At 41.7% G+C, this 23,001-nt stretch overlaps 1 protein-coding gene across 2 annotated transcripts in view; it reads left to right on the top strand.

Annotated features, from left to right (window-relative positions):
• The window catches only part of CHN2 (chimerin 2), a 335,759-nt gene that overhangs the window by 159,998 nt on the left and 152,760 nt on the right, over positions 1-23,001 (top strand). For both annotated transcript variants that reach the window (XM_060156930.1, XM_060156929.1), the window contains exons 2-3: positions 3,513-3,551; positions 12,816-12,871. In XM_060156930.1, coding sequence (XP_060012913.1) covers positions 3,513-3,551; positions 12,816-12,871 — 95 coding nt within the window. The remainder of the gene's footprint in view (positions 1-3,512; positions 3,552-12,815; positions 12,872-23,001) is intronic.

Genomic DNA, 23,001 nt, shown 5'->3' with positions numbered 1-23,001 from the left:
CCTGCTTGTTTTATGACCTTGAGAAAGCCACTTCATCATTCTCATTTCATGTTCCTCATTTGCTAAATGAGGAAGGTGAACTAAATGATCTAGAAAACCTATTCCAGGTTTAAAAAGAAAATACGGTGTCAGGCTATCCAAGAGTAAAGCAGATTTTTAAAAAATATTGTGTGAAACTGGGACAAATGTGATGTTGGCGGGGCCATGTTGGACGCGGCTAAAGGTTCGTGTCAACATAATAAAAATGTTTTGTGCCTTGTCTCTTGGCCAAGGCCTCCTGACAGTCTGCTTTAGTGGCTCGTGAAACAAATCCCTAAGACCAAGGTAGTTATAGTTGTTCCACTGAAGCATGACAAATGGCCTCTCACTTTGAATGCGTTTATGAGAAAGGAAAACCTTCCATGACAACAACAGTGGAACTTAGTTACAGGCTCCAGGTCTGGGGGCAAGAATGGAGATAGTCACTGGCTGTGGCCAAGCGAGAGAAGACAAGAGCCTGAGCTCACCTGGGAAGAACAAGGACCGGGTGATATAACAGTGACAACAGCACAATGACAACATTAGTGGGGCTTCATGGAGTCCGAACTTGCTATTTGCCAGGCACAGTCCCAAGAACTTTATATATATATTATCTCATTTAATTGACACAAGAGCCCTAAGAGATCGGTTCTGAGGTCGGTACATTTATTTTTCTGTTTTATAAAGATAAGTTTTGAGAGGCTCTTAAAAGAAGTTGAGTAACATGCTTCTCGTTATTCAGCCAGTAGTTGTCAGAGGTAAGATATGAACCCTGAGAGTTTGTTCATTTATTTAACACGTGCTGTTTGAATGTCTGTTATGTCAGGCACCCTTCTAAGGGCCGATGAGACCTAAGTGAACGAGGCAAAATTTCTGCTTGTATGGAGTTTGGCTAATAGTGGGATAAGCCCAGTAATAACAAGCCAACGAATCAATAAATAATTTCAGATGGTAATAATAAGTGGCTGTGAAGGAGAGTGAGTGGGGTTGCGGGAAGGCTGCTTTACACAGGATTGGCAGGGGTGGCCCATGGGAGGTGACATTTGAGCTGAGCCCTGCATGACAGAGCAAGTCAGCCATGCAAAGCTCTATTGGAGGAGAGTTCTTACATGGAGGGTCCACAGGAGCCAAGGCCAGGGGCTCAGAAGAACTTGGCTTGTTCTAGGAAGAGAGAGAAGGCCAGCATGGCTGGATGATACACGAAAAGGGGGGCAGTGCCTGCAATGGAGTGAGGAGGAGGGCAGGGACCAGAGGACACAGGGCCTTGGAGGCCACAGTATAAGGTTTGTATTTTATTCCAAGTGCAGATGGGAGACATTGGAGGATTTTAAGCAAGGGAGCATTGTGATCTCCCGTCTCTGTGGATGGCTTTCTTCACCTCTATGTGACGTTGCCAACAAGAAGCAACCAGAAAGGGATAAGGTGTTTATGTGCGGGGAAGCCTAAATGAAAGTTTATAGGTTAGGAGCCGGCATTTCAGATGAATCAAAATTCTAGGTTTTTCACAGAGCAAGACTGAAATGAACAGTGAGAGACCATCTAATCCAAACTTCTGACTTTAGGTAAGAAGACCTTAGGAAATCCAAGTTGAGCATCTGAGCTATGTTTGAAAACCTGCATTAAGGAGACTATTTATTTTTGGGGGGAACTTCCCTGACTATGTAGAAAGCTGCACTCTAGGTTCTGAATATTCTTGACAACTTCTTGGTCTGGGGGTTGTACTTACCTTATAGAGTAAATCTCATCCAAAATAACAAGACAGCTTTGGGTAGATGACATCTCAGGGATTCATACTTCCATGCAGTCTGGGGTGCGTGTGTGTGTGTGTGTGTGTGTGTGTGTGTGTGTGTGTGTGCGTGCGTGTGCGTGCGCGCGCATGCATATTAATCTTTATATTTGAAAAATATTTTTGAAGGTGTCATCAGTATTTTAACATTCAGGACCTGGTCTTTCTGTTGAGATGGTATTGTATGGATGGTTCTAGAATTTTGTTGTAAACTCGGCAACATGATTTATTTTGTTTGAATGTTATTATAAACAAACACTCATCTTAACCCATTAAAATTGGTCTGTGTCACATATAAGATGAAATTAATTGCTTCTTTAGGTTAAAAGCTCACTATTCCATTGTCTACTTTGACAAAAGGATTAAGAGCTTCACTGTTATTTAGCAAACTAGGTTTGAATAACAGCATAAACCATTATTAGTCCACTGTATTGTGTGTGTGCCTATGTGGCTGGTTATCCGTAGGTAGGTTCCTGACGATGCAAGCCTAAGAATCCAGATGCATCTGTATGAAACTATCTTAGGAGGTGTTTCGTTGCCTCTGTGATAGGATGGGCCCCAGAAAGCAAGTATGAATTGTGAAAGAACTTAATTTAAGCTACATAACTGTAATTGAGTAGGATTTGGGGAAGTTCACCACTCCTGAGTTACTTTTTATTTACAGTAAGTATATTTGTTTCTCAGGAGGGGAAAAATTCTCAAACTGTCTTACTGCATGAGATTAGAAAATGTCTGTTCCTTTGCATGAAAGTAGTGTGTGACAGTAGCACAAGGACAAAGGCAGCATAAGGATGGGTGTGGGATGCCATAGACGTGCAGGATGACGAAAACAGAGTTTCCTTATCAGAAAGCACTGAATTAGAGAACTCTTAAAGCTTCCCCAGCTTAACATTCTATGAGTCGGGGAAAAGGATTTTTCCCTCTGGCTGCTTAAGCTAGAGTATGTTTTACCAAGACCTTAGCTATGAGCTCAGGAGGACTCTAATAACGCCGTCAAAATTATAAGTTCAGCTGTCAGCACTGGGATTGTTGAGTTGACTGAACAAGCAGATTTTCTCCATCGTCTGCTTTCTGGATTGATGAATAACAATTGCGTCCTCTCCATTTTGTTGTAACTCTTTCACTCTGACACTGATTGCTGAGAGGTTTTCTGGAAATTTCCTAAGTCACACACTGGAGTAAATTCAAGGATATAATGCGATTCCAATTGAATCATCAGTGTCTCAGCTGTCAGACCTAGGAGTTCAGTTGGTTGAGTTGTACAACTTCAACAGATTTAATATTAACAGACTTGCCACTTTGTGTCTTGCCCTCGAGTCTTGATAAATGGGCTAAAGGTCTGACTGGAATCTGTGAGATAAATTATATGTTTATTATGCCAAGTTAAATAAATACTGTTTGAAAGGATTACTGGAGGGTACAATCAAGTTAATTGCTTTAAAAATCTTTTTTGATTTACTGGGCTCTATGAAAATGGTTAAGCAATTGATTCTGTCATGGTAAGTGACATGAAGAAAGTGGTGTTGGATCCACAAGGGTTGCCATATACACTTCCCCCCTCATGCCTGGAACTGTCCCGTAAATGAGCTGAGAGGCCCCCAGGACCAGAAAGCAAGTACTGCTGACAGACAGTTGTTCCTCCAGAGAAGACACAAGTTGACAGTTTGATGTTCAAGCTGACGGATTGCTTTCTTTCTTTTTATTCTAGATGCTGAAGAATACCAGCCTCCAATATGGAAATCCTACTGTGAGTACCTAAAATCATAACCTCCTCGGAAGTCTTTAGTCGGCCTGCCTTTTGAACAACTTTTGCTGTTGATTTAGTGCACACAAACTCTCGCATCACAGCACTGCAAACCCAAATCTCTCTTTCTCTGCTAAGGAAAGATATTGGTCAGAGAGAACTGGAAGAGCCCTGTCCCCTGGCCAGGACCTCGGAGAGCCAGCTGCCTGTGACCCGCTTAGGGAAATGCTTAGGGAAAAAAAAAGATGGACATTCTGACTCTCTACCTTTCTTTGGGACTTTCCTTGTCTTCCTTCCTTCCTTCTTTCCATCCTCCCTTCCTCTTTTTTATTCACACTTGGTCAGCAAGGGTAAGTGTGTTGACTTCCATGAATTATGTTCCTGGCTGTTCATCTTAAAGCTGTAATATCAAATGACATTTACCACAGAAAAATTAACAGAGAGCAATGGATAATGTTTGGTCACTAAGGGTGACTCCTTAGAAACGGAGATCATTATCTGATCATCGATCATCAATCCGTCTCCCCTCATGAAGGCAGGCGCTTGTCATCACCTCAAGCTGGTTTTCTGTTTCCTTAGTATCATCCGCCTGACTGAGTAATTCTCCAGTGACAGAGGGGAGGAGTGTGGTGTGGGGAGCCCACTGTGCTGAGAGCCAGGGGAACAGGCTCTCATTCAGGCTCTGCTTCTAGACAGCAATAATAAGAATAATTATTTCTATCATTATTGACGTTGCCCTTGTTTCTACCGCCTGTTGAGACCTGGAGTGTGCCAGCCAGCACGCTAGCTCTGTGCCTCAAGTCGTAAATCGCACCACAGCCCTAAGCGACCAGTACCACCCTTATCCCTGTTTCACGTACAAAGCAACCACAGCTCAGAGGGGTTCAGTAACTTGGCAGAGGTTTTCTGAGAAACCTTGGAGTGGCATTCAGAGTGGAGCCCAGAAGCAAGCCAGACTGACAGGCTGCAATTTGCCAATCTTTTTTTCCTTCTATTTAAAATTGTATACATAAGTATATAGATAAGTATATACATACACACAGACACACACATGCATATACCTGTGTATGTAAGTATTTGTTACAAAAGCAATACAAAGCTACATAAAAGACGAACATTAGAGAAATACATAAAGCTGGGAGCAAAAATTTCCCATAGGCCACATACCAGCTCTCACCCCATGTTCCACTCCTCTTTTCCAGTCACTGACCCTGTCAGTTTTGGAAAGCATATCTTTCCAAGTGTTTAAAATACACATGCCTAATAGTTTGTTGTTGTTGTTCCCTTTTGTAAAAATGGGTTTATGCTGTACCCGGTGTCCTTCAACTTGCTTGTTTCACTTCGCAAATACCTTGTTTTTATCTTCCTATTTCAGCATATAGAGAGGCACCTCATTCTTTATTACATGAGTCTGTTCTTCCATCTGTGAAATAAAGGGGTGGTGCTGGGTCTCTAAGGGCCCTTCCAATCTAATGTTATGCATTCTGATCTTCTGTTTTAAAAGGCAATGCTAATGACTAAGTAATTGGATGTTTTTGTTTGTTTGTTTCCTAATGGAGTGTGAAGCGCTCTGACAGTAAATCAACGAAATATCTGTAGTGAGGGTATTGGGGGTCCCGTGACTCACTGTTCCTTGCACACTGCCTTACACACAGCCTTGCATACGTTAACTACGCAATAAATATTTGTTGAGTGAATGCCACCGCAGAGAGCTTTTCCGAAGCGAGAAGATGGCACTGGCTCAAATTCATTTCACTTTTTGCTAAGAGACCTTGGGCCACCCAGTGTATCCCTTAAAAGCACTTTTATGTCCTAAGGAAACCAGAAAAGGTGTTGTTATTTACCTGTTCCAATATCAATTTTACCAGAGTATATTGGTTTTAAGTTTGATTTTTTGATCTAAGCAAGTTGTGTGTGTGCGTGTGCTTAATTTGCTCTAGGATCATAAAACTTTAGATGCAGAAGGGATAGTTGAGTCCATTTAATACAAACCTAATGACATATATGAAGTTCCTCTTTATTATACTCAACTAATAGTCATCCAGGCTGTATTTGAGGGTCTCTAGTGATGCAGAACTCTACAACTGAAGGGAGTATGCCAACAGCAGGGCCATCCACGGCATCAAAAACAGGTTGATCGAAGATCCACAGGGTACTACTGGGAAAGCACTCTCTTTTGGTTGTCCGGAGTCCATTAATTCTTTGAGTTAGGGTGTTGGACTACTATAAACTCATCTAACAATATCATTACCAAGCTCATGCTACTCCCTCTTATTCCCAAGTTTATCATCTACTCATTTGGTCTTTCAGCAGACATACATTATAAGCATTAGGATAAGCTTTAGGAATCAACAGCAGCTAAAATGTGGCCCATACTTTCCTCCAATTTACAGTCGAGAAAGGGAGACAGATGTAACCAATTAACATGCAGATGGACTGAAGCAACAATATGCTGCTCCTCTACCTCCTGGGATTAGAGAAGACTTTATAAAAGAGGTTAAATTTGCATGTGGGTCTTGAAGGATAGATAAGGAGAGGAAATCCGAGGGTCTTGAAGAACTTCATGAGATACATGTTAATATCCAAGTATGTTAAAACAATAGTATTTTCCTTATCTGAAAATCCAACAAACCTATCAGAATATGAAATTTGTTTGTTTTTAAATAACCTGTTGGTAAACCCATTCTGAACCTCAGGAATCACCAAGTTGTTTCTCTTTGAAATACTCACAGACCATACTTTCAGAGATTAATTTTACTTGTTGATGTCAAACTCATTAACATACCATCTATGGAATCCATACTTGCCCATCACACACTTAATTTTCTAGCTCTGGCGTTTATTCGGTACTTGGAAATTTCTCATACATTTACCAGATGCAGTTCATTTTTGCCATATTATAGGACTTGGTTTGAAAACTGATGGTTTACAGTGATTATAGGAGTATATAGGTATGTCTTTGCTTTCATCCATCACCTATTGTTGGCTGTTAATATTGACTTATTTGATATCAGATTCTTATTATGAAGCCTTAGTCCCAATTATAACGTTATTCCTAAAAGAAAATTAGTCTGCCTCATAGTGATCCACTTTAAGAAGCTGTTTTTAAATTTTAATGCTAATTGCAATGCTCTTCGGTGCAAGTAACAGAATATTCCTCTCAAGCGCATTGATTGACATAAGCAAAAAGTCTAGAGGCACTGGCTTCAGGCATGACTTGGTCCAGCAACTCAAATGACATTACTAGAACCCAATGTGTACCTCTTGCTTTCTCGGCTCTACTTTCCTAGGTTTGTCTCCACTGTTAGTAGGCTTTTCTCTTGTAACCCCCAGAGAGCTACCAATAGCACCAGGGCTACCACATCCACATTTAAGAGCAACAGGCAGAAGGACAGTCTACTGCAAGCAGAAGTCTTAGAATTGAGTCTCAGCCCTATTTGACATGGGTTCCCAACCCTGACTCCATCACTGTGGTCAGAGAGTTGAGATATACTAACTGCCCTAAACCCATCAGGGCTCACCACTGGAACTCAGGAGGGATTACACAGCAGTGACTGGAAGCTTTGGAGTACCGTTAAAATGGGGAAGATGGAAATGGATGCCTAGAAGGCAACCAACGAATGTCTGATTTAGAAATTTAGAAGAATAAGGAACCTTAGAAATCAACTCTCTAAATACTTTCTGTAAAGTAGATTGCTTATTAATTTATTCATTCATTCATTCAACAAATGTATATTAAGTCTTTGCCTTAGACCAGGCAGTGTGCTTTGAGCTGTGGGACCGCAAGGATGGATAAGATCCATCTTGACTCAAAGAACAGTGATGCCACATGAAGTCCCTTAAGTTCCTGCCTGTCCTGCTCCCCTTTCTTTCTTAGAAGCTAATGCTATCACTTCCTGAGCTGATTATTTGGTAAGAATAATCTTGTCCCGAAGTATCATATATCTACATCTAGTCCTTAATACTCAAGACCAAACCCCAAAACACTGGTGAAATCACTGAGAAGTATTTGGTTTCAATTCTTAAAAAAAAGCTATTTTCAAGTTTACTTTAAAAATAAAGTAAAGCCACATTCTAAACTTTAAGCCAGAACTATGAACTAAGCAGATGAGTTTAAAAGCCAACCACCATGGGTACACTCTGAAAGATTTTATTGTTTAACAGGCCAAGTGCCAATTAAGCAGCAGATGCTGTGGCCAACATCTCTCCCCAGAGACTCTCCTGGGCAGCAGGTCAGGCAGTCACAGCTTGTGCCTGTTTTTCTAAGGAGGAGTTTAGAACCTCAGAATTCTGATCCATAGGCCCCCTGCATCAGAGTCACCTGGGGAGAATAGTTATAATAACTATTATTAATAAATTTATTATTTATTATTTATTAATAAATATTATTAATAACCTCAGCCCGACGCCAGATTTCTGAATTGCAAGAGTGGGGGGATCTGCAATTTCTCACACCCCACAGGTGCTTCTTATACACACTTAGGCCTGAGACCCCCTGGTTCAAGTCTACACAGCCTCATCCTCAGGCTTTCACTGTGCCATGGGACAAGAGGAGAACTCCCTCCCCAGTAAAACTGGACATTCTGTGAGCAAGACAAGGCCTGCACACAGCTGCCTGGAAGTGGGGCTCAGCCTAGAGGCCATTGAAAGCCCCTGCTATTTCCTACTCACACCCGTGAGTTTTTTCCCATGAAAACTGGGAAGACATGGGCAGTGAGCGGGGTGGTGCTGGGTCAGTGTCACAGCCAAGTGGCCAGGTTCGGCTCCTGGATCCACATGCCCTCTTAAGTGATAAGTGGCTGTTAGAGGACATCCCTGCAGGGTCTCTTAGTAGCTGACGGGTTTGGACTGAGCTTAGCATCACCCAGGCCAGGGCTTTCACTTGGCCTCCATGGGGTTGTGTTACCAGAGGATGAGCCGAGTTTTCTTACTGAAGAAAAAAATAAAACACTCTCTCAGTGAGCTCTTGATTTCTCAATCTGCTTCAGGTTTCCTGGGGAGCAGGGGATCCCCTTCTCTTACCTCCACGTTCCCTAGTGACCATCCCCACCCCATCCCCCTGCCTAACAGCTTATTCCAGAATAAGAATTCTCTCTTGTGCTGCAAGGACCCAGGGCTGGGGAGTGCCTGGGACAGATGTGGAGCATTGCAGAAGCACAGTCCGTCATCTCGCCCCTTAGCGCACAGAATCACCCAAGCAGTGCCATGTGTTATTGCATTTTGCTTGTGACGTGGGTTTGTTGAACAAAGAAAATTCAAGAAACGACATTTTCAAGATTATGTGACATGTTTCAGTTCTATTAAATGGGCCTCATGGATGTTTGTTTCGTTATAGCCAACCTTGAAAATGAGGGACTGGGGCTGAAGCTGAGATAGAGTCTAGGGCCCCATCTTCTTCTGTGGCTGCCATGGCAATTGGTTGTCATCTCATTATCTTTATAGAGACATATTATTCAGATGGCAAACAGGCTTCGTCATTTCTATTGCTTGGAACAGCACTGAGCAGATTTTGTAGATCCTGAGACCTGCTCACTGAAAAATAATGATTGATTAATGATGTGTGCTGCCCAGAGACCAGCAAGGAGAGGTGGCACCCCTGGCTTGAGGGTTTTTCAGGGACCCCCCCCACCAAAGTTTCCAGTTGTAAGACTGGTGAATGACCATGTATCTCTTTACTCAGAGGATACAGCTAAGGGCTTTAGCCTGTTGACACAGGAGAGGAACTGTCCCTTACATTCCTTCTCCTGTAACCTCTGTGATTGTTAATGGCGTCTCAATCTTTCAAGCATTCAAGGCCCTTTCCTCCATTCAATTTGTAATCCAGCCCTGGCCACCCCCCTCTGCAATCAACTCACCTCCTCTTAGTGTTGTCCTAACTCGTACTTTCAGGATCTCCTTTACGTACAACTAAAATACAATTCTTTTTTGCTTCCCTGCCTCCAAGGATCCCCCTCCGATCCTTCCTTCAGTGAAGCAAAGGGCAGTGGCCCCCACTCCTGACTGTGTGTTGGAATCTCCCAAAGACCTTTAAAAAGAACATATTTCGGGGCCCCTTGCCAGGCTGGCAGAGTGAGCATCGCCAGAGACGATGGTGTCTGAGAATCTGTATTTTATAATTATATAATTTATATTTTAGCTCTTCGAAGATTCTAATGCAAGCAGCCCCACTTGGGACCTCTCCACCATCTGCTTTAGGGGCCACTGGTGAGGCTGAAAAATATAGACCTTTGGACCTGGAAATCAGGCCTTAAATCTTGATTTCATCATGTTATCTGCGTGACCTTGAGCTCCTTCACAGCTTGACGTCTCCACTGCTTTGTCACTGAGGTGGAGAAGAACAGTTACCTTGGAGGTTTGTTGGGAGGAGTAAATGAGGAAATGTAGATAAGGTGTCTGGCACATAGTAGGTCTCCAGAAAATGAGAACTTCTATTTTTCTGAACAGTCTTATCCTTATTGTCATTATTCTGAAACAGACCAGATCATGTCACCTCCCTGCTCAAAACACGTCACTGTCCCCCCGTTGCTGACAGAAGAACGTCCATGCTTCCTACCATGACCTTCAAGGTTCAGTCCCACATGGCCTCCTCCCACATCTGCCCACCCTGGGGCAGCAGCACACTGGACTCTCACTGACCAATCAGCACTTCCTCTATCTGTACCCTCCTCTCTTTTCTCTACCTATGGAAACCCTGCTAACTCTTCAAGAAGAGCTCCATGCTTCTCCCCTCAGGAAGCCATCCTGACCACCTGAGTAAAAAGAACTGCTTCCTCCTCTGCCCTTAATTAAAGCACTTGGCCCTTCCTGGTTTTGTTTCTCCACATGTATCTCCGTCACTGGATCAGTGTCCTTGAAGGAATGGCTTGTGACCCATGAGTCAATGCATACAGATATGCATTAAGCATCTACTATGTGCCAAGCACTGTTCTAGGCGCTGAGCGTCCCACCATGGACAGAACAAAGTCCCTGCCCCCAAAGAGCCTACACATTAGTCAAGGGAGACAGCACACAAAATAAACAAATACAGCGTGTTAATGGTGATGAGTACTGTGAAGAAACATGAAATGGTGTAAAGGTAGCGGAGTGATGGGATGGAGTTTTATACCAAGTCGGGCAAGTCAGGGAAGACCTGAATGAAGGGGGAGGAGTGCCATCTAAACATCTTGGGAAAGTGCAATCCAGGTGGAGGGCACAGCAAGTGCAAAGGCCCTGAGGCATAGAAAAATAAACCTGGGCTTTGGAATCGAAAGGATACATTTTAGCTGGATGGTCTGGGGCAAATATTTCACTTCTGGGCACTTATTTCCTCATATAAAATATGAGAATGGTAATGATACGTTCTGTCCTCGGAGCTCTTGTGAAGGTTCAATAAGACATTGTTCCTGCCACATGACAGGTACTCGATATGCTGGTTCCCTTCTCTTCTCTCTTCCCCTCCATCCTCACAGCCTCCACATAATGCTGACTGTGGTATCTGTTCTACAGCAGATGTTCAAATATTTGCCGATGTGAATTGCAAAGGTGCGCTTAGCTTAAAATGCTTCTCTCATAACAGCTGTACTTCCTTTGCCGCCTTCGAGGGAAGCATTAAAAACGGTGTTCACAAAACTGTTCCAGCCATGCCCCCCACATATAACTGCTGGCTTCCGAGGGCATTGACAATGGGAAGAGAAGAGAGGATAGGATTCTCTGGATGTGGGTTCTGCAATTGCTCTAAAGCTCTGTGATTCTAGGAGATGCCCCCTTTGGTTCCCTTTACACTCATTAACAGCAAAACCCTGCTGAAAAGCAGTTAGTTGGTGTTGGAGCTCATTCGAGAGGAATAAAGGATTCCATGCAGACTCTGTCGTGATTTAAGGAGAGCATGGGCTCTAGTGGGAGAGTCAGTGGAATGTCCAAAACTATTTCTCTATTTTTAGCCAGTTCTTCCTCATGTTTCCTCTTGCACAAGGAGCCTTCTCTGACCTGTCTCTGATACATGGCTACAGTTGTCCTTAAGTGACACAGGCATCATCATTAGTGTGGGCAACCTAAGCTTAGAAATGCGACACGTTAAAACATCCATATGAGGGTTAGATGGTTTCTTCTCTGTTAGGAAGCTGAGTCATCTACCCTTAATTAGGTAAGAAAATAACCATGTTGAGCTGAAGGCATTGGGGAGCCATAGGTACAAAATATATCCCATCATTTCCACCTCTGTTTCCATGTGACCATCTGCCCTTCAATTAAAATTTCTTTTTTTAATTTTTAGACTTAAGAATAAGCCAGAAGTTTTTGCTTCTCTTATTACATTTTCTAGAAGACTTTATGTGATCTAGTTTTTAACTTTTCATAGATGTATTCTATGATATGATTCATAGATTTATTTGACATTAATTATTCCCTCTTCAAGATTCTGAAGATAATATCAAGGAGGTTTATTTTCAACCTCTATTTCCATGGAAGTAGAATCCCAAGGTACCTGCATAGAGTAGCTTTTCCTCTAAGAGAAGTAATCAAACTAGCTGAGCAGCAGAAAATCACTCATTATAGTCTGAAAAATTACAAATAATATTCTGATAAATTACATTTTTGTATACAGTTACCTGCTTTCCTCCATGCCCAAGCCTGAAAGCCTGTCTTTAAAACAGGATATAAGAGAGTTATTATTATTTAAGATACTAAAGGGCCCAAGCAAAAGGAATGACAGTGGGTGGGAAATAGTCAAGTAGATAAGTATCCATGGTGATGGACAGGGCAAAAATGGAACTTGTGAAAAGAGAAATGAGTTGGGGCTTCATTCACTCACAGAATCAGCTGTGTCTCTGTCCATAACTGTAACGTTTCAGAGAATGCCACTCCTCTTCTAATGCCAGTCTTTCCCTGGTATGTCAAGAAACATCAGCATTGAGATTCAGGAATCCTATTACATGATCTTACTACCTAGGTACTCACAAGTACAATTTCATCTTTAAAATTGTCGAAAGAATTTTAGTCCTATCTAGTCTTCCAAGAAAGCCATAACATGAACAATGCCAGTCACAATTATGACACTAAATTGTCCTTATAAGAATTTTAAAAAATCAATTTTGTCCGTTTATATTCATTGTGACTAATTTCCATTTAAATGATCTGCCTTTATGTAGTCTAAAAATGTGTCTGTATCTCCTTTGTTTCTTGGTTGAGAAATTTGTAGTTCTTGAAAGGTGGTTAGGTGGAACTGTTTGAAGACACGTTGGTATGTGCTAATGCTCTTTAATTATAATTCTCTCTTTTTATATTTGACAGTATATCAGTTACAGCAAGAGGCCCCTCGTCCCAAGAGGATCATTTGCCCTGGGGAGGTCAGTACTCAGCTATTTCCAATACACCTCGTTAAATATGATGAATGGTCAGCACTTTGCTCATATTGGAGGACCTTCAGATTTCCTGGGAGTTGATTTCGTTTAATGTTTGTTAAAGTGTCACCAAATTTAACATCTAAATAATCTATATTTTGAAATCAGGTATTATTTGAAAAATACTAACTTGGAATCAGAAGTCTTACATTTTTCACTACTACAGAGGCAAATTAAGCATCCTTTGTAAACTCTCCAAAATGTGTGTTCTGGTTGTTTTCTTTGTTCCTGCAGTTTTGATACTTTTATCACTTTTTTATTATGAAATCCTTCCAAAAGAGAAAATGCAGAGAATGATAAATATCTGGATACTCTCAACACCCATATTTAGCAAACCTTTACATTTTGTCATATTAAAAAAAAAATCCCTACGAGAAAAGTGACTGGGTTTTTATTCTTGGAGATAAGCTTAAAAATATATTGACTCATAAAAATGCTTACCAGGCACAGAACTCTCCCTAGCCCTCCTTTACTCATCAGTTCTCTTATCATCTGGGATGCCAGCAAGATTTGAAAGACAGGACTAAGGCTCTGTTTTCTATTTTTATGCTGACTAAGGTGCTTTAACAGCCAGACCAATATCCTTCAAACAAAGGTCCCTGGGTCCTTGACTGTTTTTGTTATTATGACTTCAATTAAATACAGAATAGCAGATTTCTTTTAAAGTGTCACATCTGCCTTATCAGAGGGAAAGGCTCTAATTCCAACAGTCTTGAGATATTTCCTTGAACATCAGTACTTTCTGGCAGACTGACTGGATCTGGTTTTGAATCTGTCTCAAAGACTTAGCTACATATGTACCCACACCCAGAGCCAACTTACCACTGTTTAATAAGTGTTTCTATGTGAAATTTTACTTCCGTTGAAGGGCACTGAAGTTCATCAAGTAATCTGAATTTTAATAGAGTGGACATTCTCATCCCAGAAATATAGCCTGAGAAGAGAAAATATTTGATCTGTAAGGAAAAATCCAGGATGAGGTCAAATCTTTATTTGGTGGTACGATTCTGTTCCATCACTAACCCTGCTGACTTGTCTTTTGGTTATTAAATAATATCCAAGTGAGAGAAATATAGGATAAATACAAAATTTTTAATGAGATGCTTTAATTAGGGTATTTTGGGTGAGAAATAAGAAACAAGTTGTTAAAAATTCTTTCAGTCCTACTTTACGTTTAGTATTTTGCCATCAGGAAAAATATAACCATGTGTAGGGAGTTAGAGGAGTTTAAATGTCTCCATGAAAAGAATGTTTGTAAAATTAAAATACAACTAAAGTCTCTTCCTAGGGGTATTAATAAAAAGTCTACTGGTAAGGTTGGGTACTAGAACTTGAAACCCAAGGGGATATCGTAAATATTCATTTGTTCATTTATTTTATATATATATAATATATAGCTAGAGAGAGAGACTGCTCTGTTCTGACTTAGATCTAGGTGTTGGGAATACAGCAAAGAACTTGGCTATTGGTGCTTTGAGTTTCATATTAATTGTATGTAATTAAAGTTATATTTAAGATGTTATCTATGGGTGGGTGTAAAAGAGAGAGAGAGAGAGAGAAAGAAACAGAAAGAAAGAGAGAGAGAGAAATAGAAAGAGAGAGAGAGCAAGAGAGAGAGAGAGTCCGAGCACCTCTTTGTTTCTCAAAACCCTTGGAACCATGTCCGTTGTCCTCTAAGCCAGGTGGAATGTTAGCAGTGGAGATGGGTAGATTCAGATTAGCTTCATGAAGCCTCTTCACAGGGTTCCTCTGAAACTCTTCAGACATCCTATGGGCTGAGGGTCCACAGCCTATCTCTTTAATGTCACACTTGCATCAGAAGGAAGTGCCCCAGAGGCCTTAGCAAAGCAGAGCTGTGAGCCACAAGCCACCACCATCTGCTATGACTGAAGGACATGGCGTGTGTACAGCTTTTTTCATCCTTCTTTCTAGTCTTTTAAACCAAGCTTTTCACATTTTGACCTTTATCAATCTGATTCATTAATAAGTTATGCCTGGTGGATGCTGGATTCCTAGGTAACTTGCCTCTAGCAATTCCGTATCTCATTTCTACCAGGAAACCTAACACAAAATGGACATTCATCAACTCCATTTCCTCAGCAGGCAGCATGGGGCCATCCAGCCAGGCAGATGTCAGGTGATAAAGGGCCGAGTGTGCTGGAGGAACAGGTGCTGCCGAGGCGAGCGCCAGCCAGGGTAGCTTCAGGGCCCTTTGTCCTCCTGTGCAAATAATTCCTGCCCACACTGCTCGGCCTCCCAGCACTTGGCCTCCTTCTAGTGAAGGAGTGGTTGCTGGTGAAACCACTCCTGCTGCAGAGGGTGTTTTAGCAAACGGCTCTGTGCCTTATAGCACACCTGCGTGCTCGGGGATATGCCTAATGAAGAAGCCTTTCAGTTTGAGTGTGTGGCCAGAAAGACTGAAGCTTTATTAACATATTTACATAAGGCCATAAAGGCTATTTCTTTTGAACAGTGAGTTATGATTTTTTCTGTGTCTTTGCCATCTTATCCCTCAGCTAGCCATTGAGTCCTCGCTTTACTTTACACACAACCTTGCTGCCCTCCTTCTTAGTCTCCAGCCCCTCTCCTCTCAGCCACCTTGTCCCTGGCAAGCCTGCCCCGCTGTGTTGCTCCAACACACTCCATCTCTTTTGTTTCTCTGATGACTAATAACCTCCCAGGCTATGGGCCTCTCTCAGGTTCGGGTCCTCCCACTGAAAGTGATACATCCCACATTAGAGCACCAAGTGAGTCTGCAGTTACAGTCCTGGAACACTGTCGTTCAAGTGTACAGACACAGGCCAACCTGACCTGAATGCTTGGTGGCTCTCGACGGATACCAACCGCCTAATGGACTTTGTTGGAGAACTAGGCAATCGAGGGTACAGACTGATTCAGCAGGTGAAATCCAGTGAGTTTTGCAAACCCAGGAAGGGAAGCCCGGCTGCAGAGTCAGCTGGGCTTGTTTGCATCCTTGTTCTACCACTTTCCTGCTACCTGACTTAGAATCAAGCACTTACTCTCTCAGGGGGATTAAGGTCTCCCCCTCCAGGGCCAACAGCTACTGTGAAGGGTGTTATAAGTGGGATCTATGTGTCAAGTGTCTAGAATGGTGCCTGACACATCAGAGGTACTGACTGTTGATGACTCATGGCAGATTCCGAAATCTGTGGAGAGCAAGTTCTGAGACAGTCATTAGGGACAGAGTCACAGCAATGACAGTATTCTCTGGATGTGAGAGCCAAAAAGGCAGTGATGAAGAACCAAGCACGATTCCTGGGTCAGGGATTAAGCTGCCATGTGAAAAGATGCTGAGGGTGAGGAACAGAAGGAACAAGTGGCTGAACAACGGCTCTGGCGCCAGTGAAGCCAGGGAGGGTCAGTTACTGAAATAATAGTCCATGGCTTTCTTGAGATTCATCGTGGTAAATTAATATTTACTGAGCAGCTACGGCACCTGGCACTCTTCTCTACCGGCATTTCCTGAGCGCTCCGTGCCAAGAGATTCAGAACATCTTCCGGTATGCAAAATTCTCACTTGCCCTTTCTGTCAATTATCAATCAGTCGTCACATAAGCATTTATTAATCACCAAATGTGTGCCTGGGTGGTATGCTAGGAATAGTGCAGAATATCGACTACTAAATTTGCATCTCTAGCTAAGACCTCTCCCCTGGGCTCCAAACACCTCGCTCCATCTGTCTACTTGACCTTTTCAGGGAGATGTCCCACCGGCCATCTCTAGCCTAATGCTCAAAGGAGAACTGGACCCCACTCCATTAAATGGCACCTAACTTCAGAAACCTGCATGCCTGTCTCTCCTACCCTCACCCTTTTCTCTTAGCAAGCTGCATTTACCTCCAAATATATCTTGCATTTGTCACTCTTCTCTGCCTCCAGGACTACCATGGGCTTGGGCCCATCATCGTTTCTTACCTGGGTTGTTGCTGCTCAGCAACCTCCAGCCTCATCTCCCTGCTTCCACTCTTGGCACTCTCCCTGACACACACACACACACACACACACACACACACACACACACGCACACCCCATTCTTCAAACAGGAGCCCAAACCATCATTGTTAGATATAAATCCAACTGCTACAGCAGCTTCCCATTGCTCTTAAAATAAAAGCAAGACCTCGGGCTTCCCTGGTGGTGCAGTGGTTGAGAATTTGCCTGCAGATGCAAGGGACATGGATTCGAGCCCTAGTCTAGGACGATCCCACATGCGGTGGAGCAACTAAGCCCGTGCGCCACAACTACTGAGCCTGTGCGCCTAGAGCCCGTGAGCCACAACTACTGAGCCTGCGTGCCTAGAGCCCATGAGCCACAACTACTGAAGCCCGTGTGCCCAGTGCCGGTGCTCCGCAACAAGAGAAGCCACCGCAATGAGAAGCCCGCACACCGCAACAAAGAGTGGCCCCCGCTCGCCACACCTAGAGAAAGCCTGTGCGCAGCAACGAAGACCCAACGCAGCCAAAAATAAAAACAAATAAATAAATTAATTTAGAAATAAATAAAAGACAAAAAAAGCAAGACCTCTTGCCGTGGCTCTGAGCCATGGTGTGGCCCCTGCCTTCCTCACTGCCCTGTCTGTAGCATCCTTCTCGGAGTGCACTGCCTTGCAGCCCCACTAGGTCTTGCTCCTATTCATCAAACAGATCAGAGTGCTGCTACCACAGGGCCTTTGCATTTGCCCCTTGCCTGGAATTCTTGTCCTCGAGTTCTCTGCGTGTCCAAGTTTCAGATCAGATTTCACCTAATAAAGCCTTCCTTGAACCCCCTAAAATTTAGCACCTACAGATCTTCTCTCTCGTTTCACCCTATTTATTTTGTTTATAGGACTTAATACATGCTCTAGTATACTTTTGATCATATTTAACTGTTTTCTTGTTGCTTGTACATCTCTCTCCAGGATAATACAAGCTCCAGAGATGTCACCAGTCTTAATCATAAGTACTTCCCTAGCATTAAACCCAGGGCCAAGCAGCAGTGGGTAATCAGTAAATATATGGTAAAATGATGAAAAAAAGGATAGAGACTGCTAACATAAGGAACTTAGAATTCTCAAACTATTACTAATAGCATATCAGATTTACTCAATGCTGTTATTAGGGGAGTGAGTTGAACCTTCTGGCTGTTGTTAAGGTTCTTACGTAAACATGGACTAATACTTTTTCCTGGAACATTCTGACTTTCTTTTTGGCCTTTCCAAAAGGCCAAACGTCAAGATTTACTTGCAAGGTCCCCAAGAATTACCTGAAGAATACAAAATATGCAGAAATTCTTTTATGACTGTAAAAGATTTGGTGTCATTTGTCATTCTTTTTTGAAATTGTTGTAGTGAATATGGGATTATAAAAAGCAATTTCAAAGCAGAGAAATAAATTACATGCTATCATTTCAAATTGTTCTCCATTTTATGAGGCTTTACTTCCCCTCTCCCTTACCACAGAGTATTTTGGAAGTTTTTTTTTTAATGCAAAAGTGAATTGTAGAACTGAATTTCTACAATTGACTTTTGTAGAACCTTTTTTTTTTCTTGATTGTCAGAGGTTAAGCCAAGTACAGATGACAGTGAACTATCTTAAGTTGCCGTAGTACCTTATTTTACCTCCTAGTGAATTGTATTCACTTTTTAAATATTACCGTAAGTACCCCTTCCCCCTTTTTGTGCATTTTCTCTAGCTTTTGGTGTTCCTAAATATCTACCCATTTCATCCCTTCTACCTTTATTTGTAAAAACTGTCCTTTTAAGCCTATAAGAGCATTTCATTTTATCATTAGGCTTTTAAGTTTTCATTCACCATACCTAGATTTCACATCTTAGAGTCTTGTAGCTTTAGGCGTTTCTCTTGTCTTAGACACGTCTGGAAGATCTTAACAAGCCATACTGATTGGCTGTATCATTCTCAACTAGCTCAGTACATTTCAAATCACAGATTTAAAGTAAACTCAGAGGGGTTTTCTAATATTCTACCATCCTCCCCCTTTTCTTCTTCTATTCACTGAAAATAAATGTTTTTTTGAAAACTACTGATTCAAGACATCTATACGATTTGTCTTTAACGTAATGAGATTGATTCTTTAAGCCACAAACAAAAATCAATCCCATTACCTTTTAATTGGCTTTATGTGTAGTAATCAGAAGGCTATTTCTTCCCTGGTCAGAAATATTTCTCTTCTTTTCATCCTAGACTTTCTCCACTGGTCTCTTTTCTCCCCTTACTATTGACACAACCTAGAATCAAAGGCGTTCCCCATCATTATTCCCCCCCAGGCTTTCATCTCACTCCCTAATGCAGTCAGGCGTTTTGATGCTGATGTGATTTCATCCTCAGCTAGACTCACTTTGCTTGTAGACCCACTGTTGTAAAGGGGGAAAACCTCATAAAACTAATGTTAGAAAAAAAATTTTAGACATATGAGTTTTATTTTCTTTCTAAAGATAAAACCAAGTTTTCTGCTGCTTTAAATAAAAAGCTGCTTTTTTTTTATTAACAAGTGAGGCCATCTACCAAAATACATAACCTTCCAAAAATTTTACTCTCCTTGGAATATTCTGAATTCCTTCTAGTGTAACACAGATTTTGCACGTTTGCACCTAGAAAATATTTATTCATTTCCAAGGTGATATCGTGAGGAGTGGATAAGGGCTCTTGAGGACAAGCTGCTATACAATTCAGATGCTCAGAGGCTCCAATTCGAGAGGACAGATGGCTAAAGTGGAGAGGGCCCCCAAGGAACAGCATATATATATAAGTTGAGTGAAAGTTGAGGCAAAAGTAGAAGGTTTTTCTCCTTAAAACAGAATAAGGAAAATGAGGGAGAATTAACAGTGATTGATAAGAAGTAAAATTTCTTTTTTTTTTAAATGTGCACCTTTTTAAAAAAATTTTCACATGAATTCGTATTTTATTTTATTTTGAGTTTTTGAATTCTGTTTTATTTATTTTTTTATACAGCAGGTTCTTATTAGTCATCAGTTTCATCCACATCAGTGTATACATGTCAATCCCAATCTCCCAATTCATCACACCACCACTCCACCCCCCACCCCTTGCTGCTCCCCCCCTTGGTGTCCATACGTTTGTTCTCTACATCTGTGTCTCAATTTCTGCCCTGCAAACCGGTTCATCTGTACCATTTTTCTAGGTTCCACATATATGCGTTAATATACGATATTTGTTTCTCTCTTTCTGACTTATTTCACTCTGTATGACAGTCTCTAGATTCATCCACGTCTCTACAAATGACCCAATTTAATTCCTTTTTATGGCTGAGTAATATTCCATTGTATATATGTACCACATCTTCTTTATCCACTCGTCTGTTGATGAGCATTTAGGTTGCTTCCATGACCTGGCTATTGTAAATAGTGCTGCAATGAACATTGGGGTGCATGTGTCTTTGCGAATTATGGTTTTCTCTGGGTATATGCCCAGTAGTGGGATTGCTGGATCATACGGTAGTTCTATTTTTAGTTCTTTAAGGAAACTCCATACTGTTCTCCATAGAGAACAGTATCAATTTACATTACCACCAACAGGGCAAGAGGGTTCCCTTTTCTCCACACCCTTTCCAGCATTTGTTGGTTGTAGATTTTCCAGTGATGCCCATTCTAACTGGTGTGAGGTGATACCTCATTGTAGTTTTGATTTGCATTTCTCTGATAATTAGTGATGTTGAGCAGCTTTTCATGTGCCCCTTGGCCATCTGTATGTCTTCTTTGGAGAAATGTCTATTTAGGTCTTCTGTCCATTTTTGGATTCGGTTGTTTGTTTTTTTAATATTGAGCTGCATGAGCTATTTATATATTTTGGAGATTAATCCTTTGTCTGTTGATTCATTTGCAAATATTTTCTCCCATTCTGAGGGTTGCCTTTTCATCTTGTTTGTAGTTTCCTTTGCTTTGCAAAAGCTTTGAAGTTTCATTAGGTCCCATTTGTTTATTTTTGTTTTTAACTCTAGGAGGTGGATCAAAAAAGATCTTGCTGTGATGTATGTCAAAGAGTGTTCTTCCTATGTTTTCCTCTAGAGTTTTATAGTGTCTGGTCTTACATTTAGATCTCTAACCCATTTTGAGTTTATTTTAGTGTATGGTGTTAGGGAATGTTCTAATTTCATTCTTTTATGTGTAGCTGTCCAGTCTTCCCAACACCACTTTTTTTTTTTTTGCGGTACGCAGGCCTCTCACTGTTGTGGCCTCTCCCGTTGCGGAGCACAGGCTCTGGACGCGCAGGCTTAGCGGCCATGGCTCACGGGCCCAGCCGCTCCGCGGCATGTGGGATCTTCCCGGACCGGGGCACGAACCCGCGTTCCCTGCATCGGCAGGCGGACTCTCAACCACTGCGCCACCAGGGAAGCCCCTCCCAGCACCACTTATTGAAGACACTGTCTTTTCTCCATTGTATATCCTTGCCTCCTTTGTCAAAGATTAGTTGACCATAGGTGCGTGGGTTTACCTCTGGGCTTCCTATCCTGTTCCATTATCTATATTTCTGTTCTTGTGCCAGTACCATGTTGTCTTGATTACAGTAGCTTGATTACTGTAGCAGACTATACTGTAGTATAGTCTGAAGTCAGGGAGTCTGATTCCTCCAGCTATGTTTTTTTTTCCCTCAAGACTGCTGTGGCTATTCGGGGTCTTTTGTGTCTCCATACAAATTTTAACATTTTTTGTTCTAGTTCTGTAAAAAATGCCATTGGTAATTTGATAGGGATTGCATTGAATCTGTAGATTACTTTGGTTAGTATAGTCATTTTCACAATATTGATTCTTCCACTCCAAGAACATGGTACATCTCTCCATCTGCTGGTATCATCTTTAATTTCTTTCAACAGTGTCTTATAGTTTTCTGCATACAGGTCTTTTGTCTCCCTAGGTAGATTTATTCCTAGGTACTTTATTCTTTTTGTTGCAATGGTAAATGGGAGTGTTTCCTTAATTTCTCTTTCAAATTTTTCATCATTAGTGTATAGGAATGCAAGAGATTTCTGTGCATTAATATTGTATCCTGCAACTTTACCAAATTCATTGATTAGCTCTAGTAGTTTTCTGGTGGCATCTTTAGGATTCTCTATGTATAGTATCATCTGCAAACAGTGACAGCTTTACTTCTTTTCAAATTTGTATTCCTTTTATTTCTTTTTCTTCTCTGATTGCCATGGCTAGGACTTCCAAAGCTATGTTGAATAATAGTGGTGAGAGTGGACATCCTTGTCTTGTTCCTGATCCTAGAGGAAATGCTTTCAGTTTTTCACCATTGAGAATGATGTTTGCTGTGGGTTTGTCATATATGGCCTTTATTATGTTGAGGTAGTTTCCCTCTATGACCACTTTCTGGAGAGTTTTTATCATAAATGGGTGTTGAATTTTGTCAAAAGCTTTTTCTGCATCTATTGAGATGATCATATGGTTTTTATTCTTCAATCTGTTAATAAGGTGTATCACATTGATTGATTTGCATATATTGAAGAATCCTTGCATCCCTGGGATACATCCCACTTGATCATGGTGTATGATCCTTTTAATGTGTTGCTGGATTCTGTTTGCTAGTATTTTGTTGAGGATTTTTGCATCTATATTCATCAGTAATATTGGTCTGTAATTTTCTTTTTTTTTTTTTTTGCGGTACACGGGCCTGTCACTGTTGTGGCCTGTCCCGTTGCGGAGCACAGGCTCCGGACGCGCAGGCTCAGCGGCCATGGCTCACGGGCCCAGCCGCTCCGCGGCATGTGGGATCTTCCCGGACCGGGGCGCGAACCCATGTCCCCTGCATCGGCAGGCGGACTCTCAACCACTGCGCCACCAGGGAAGCCCTGTAATTTTCTTTTTTTTTTGTAGTATCTTTGTCTGGTTTTGGTATCAGGGTGACGGTGGCCTCATAGAATGAGTTTGGGAGTGTTCCTTCCTCTGCAGTTTTTTGGAAGAGTTTGAGAAGAATGGGTGTTAGCTCTTCTCTAAATGTTTGATAGAATTCACCTGTGAAGCCATCTGGTTGTGGATTTCTGTTTATTGGAAGATTTTTAATCACAGTTTCAGTTTGATTACTTGTGATTGGTCTGTTCATA

Source organism: Lagenorhynchus albirostris, chromosome 8, assembly GCF_949774975.1.
Source record: "Lagenorhynchus albirostris chromosome 8, mLagAlb1.1, whole genome shotgun sequence".
NCBI classification, from domain to species: domain Eukaryota; kingdom Metazoa; phylum Chordata; class Mammalia; order Artiodactyla; family Delphinidae; genus Lagenorhynchus; species Lagenorhynchus albirostris.
This window is presented reverse-complemented; position numbering and strand designations above follow the sequence as displayed.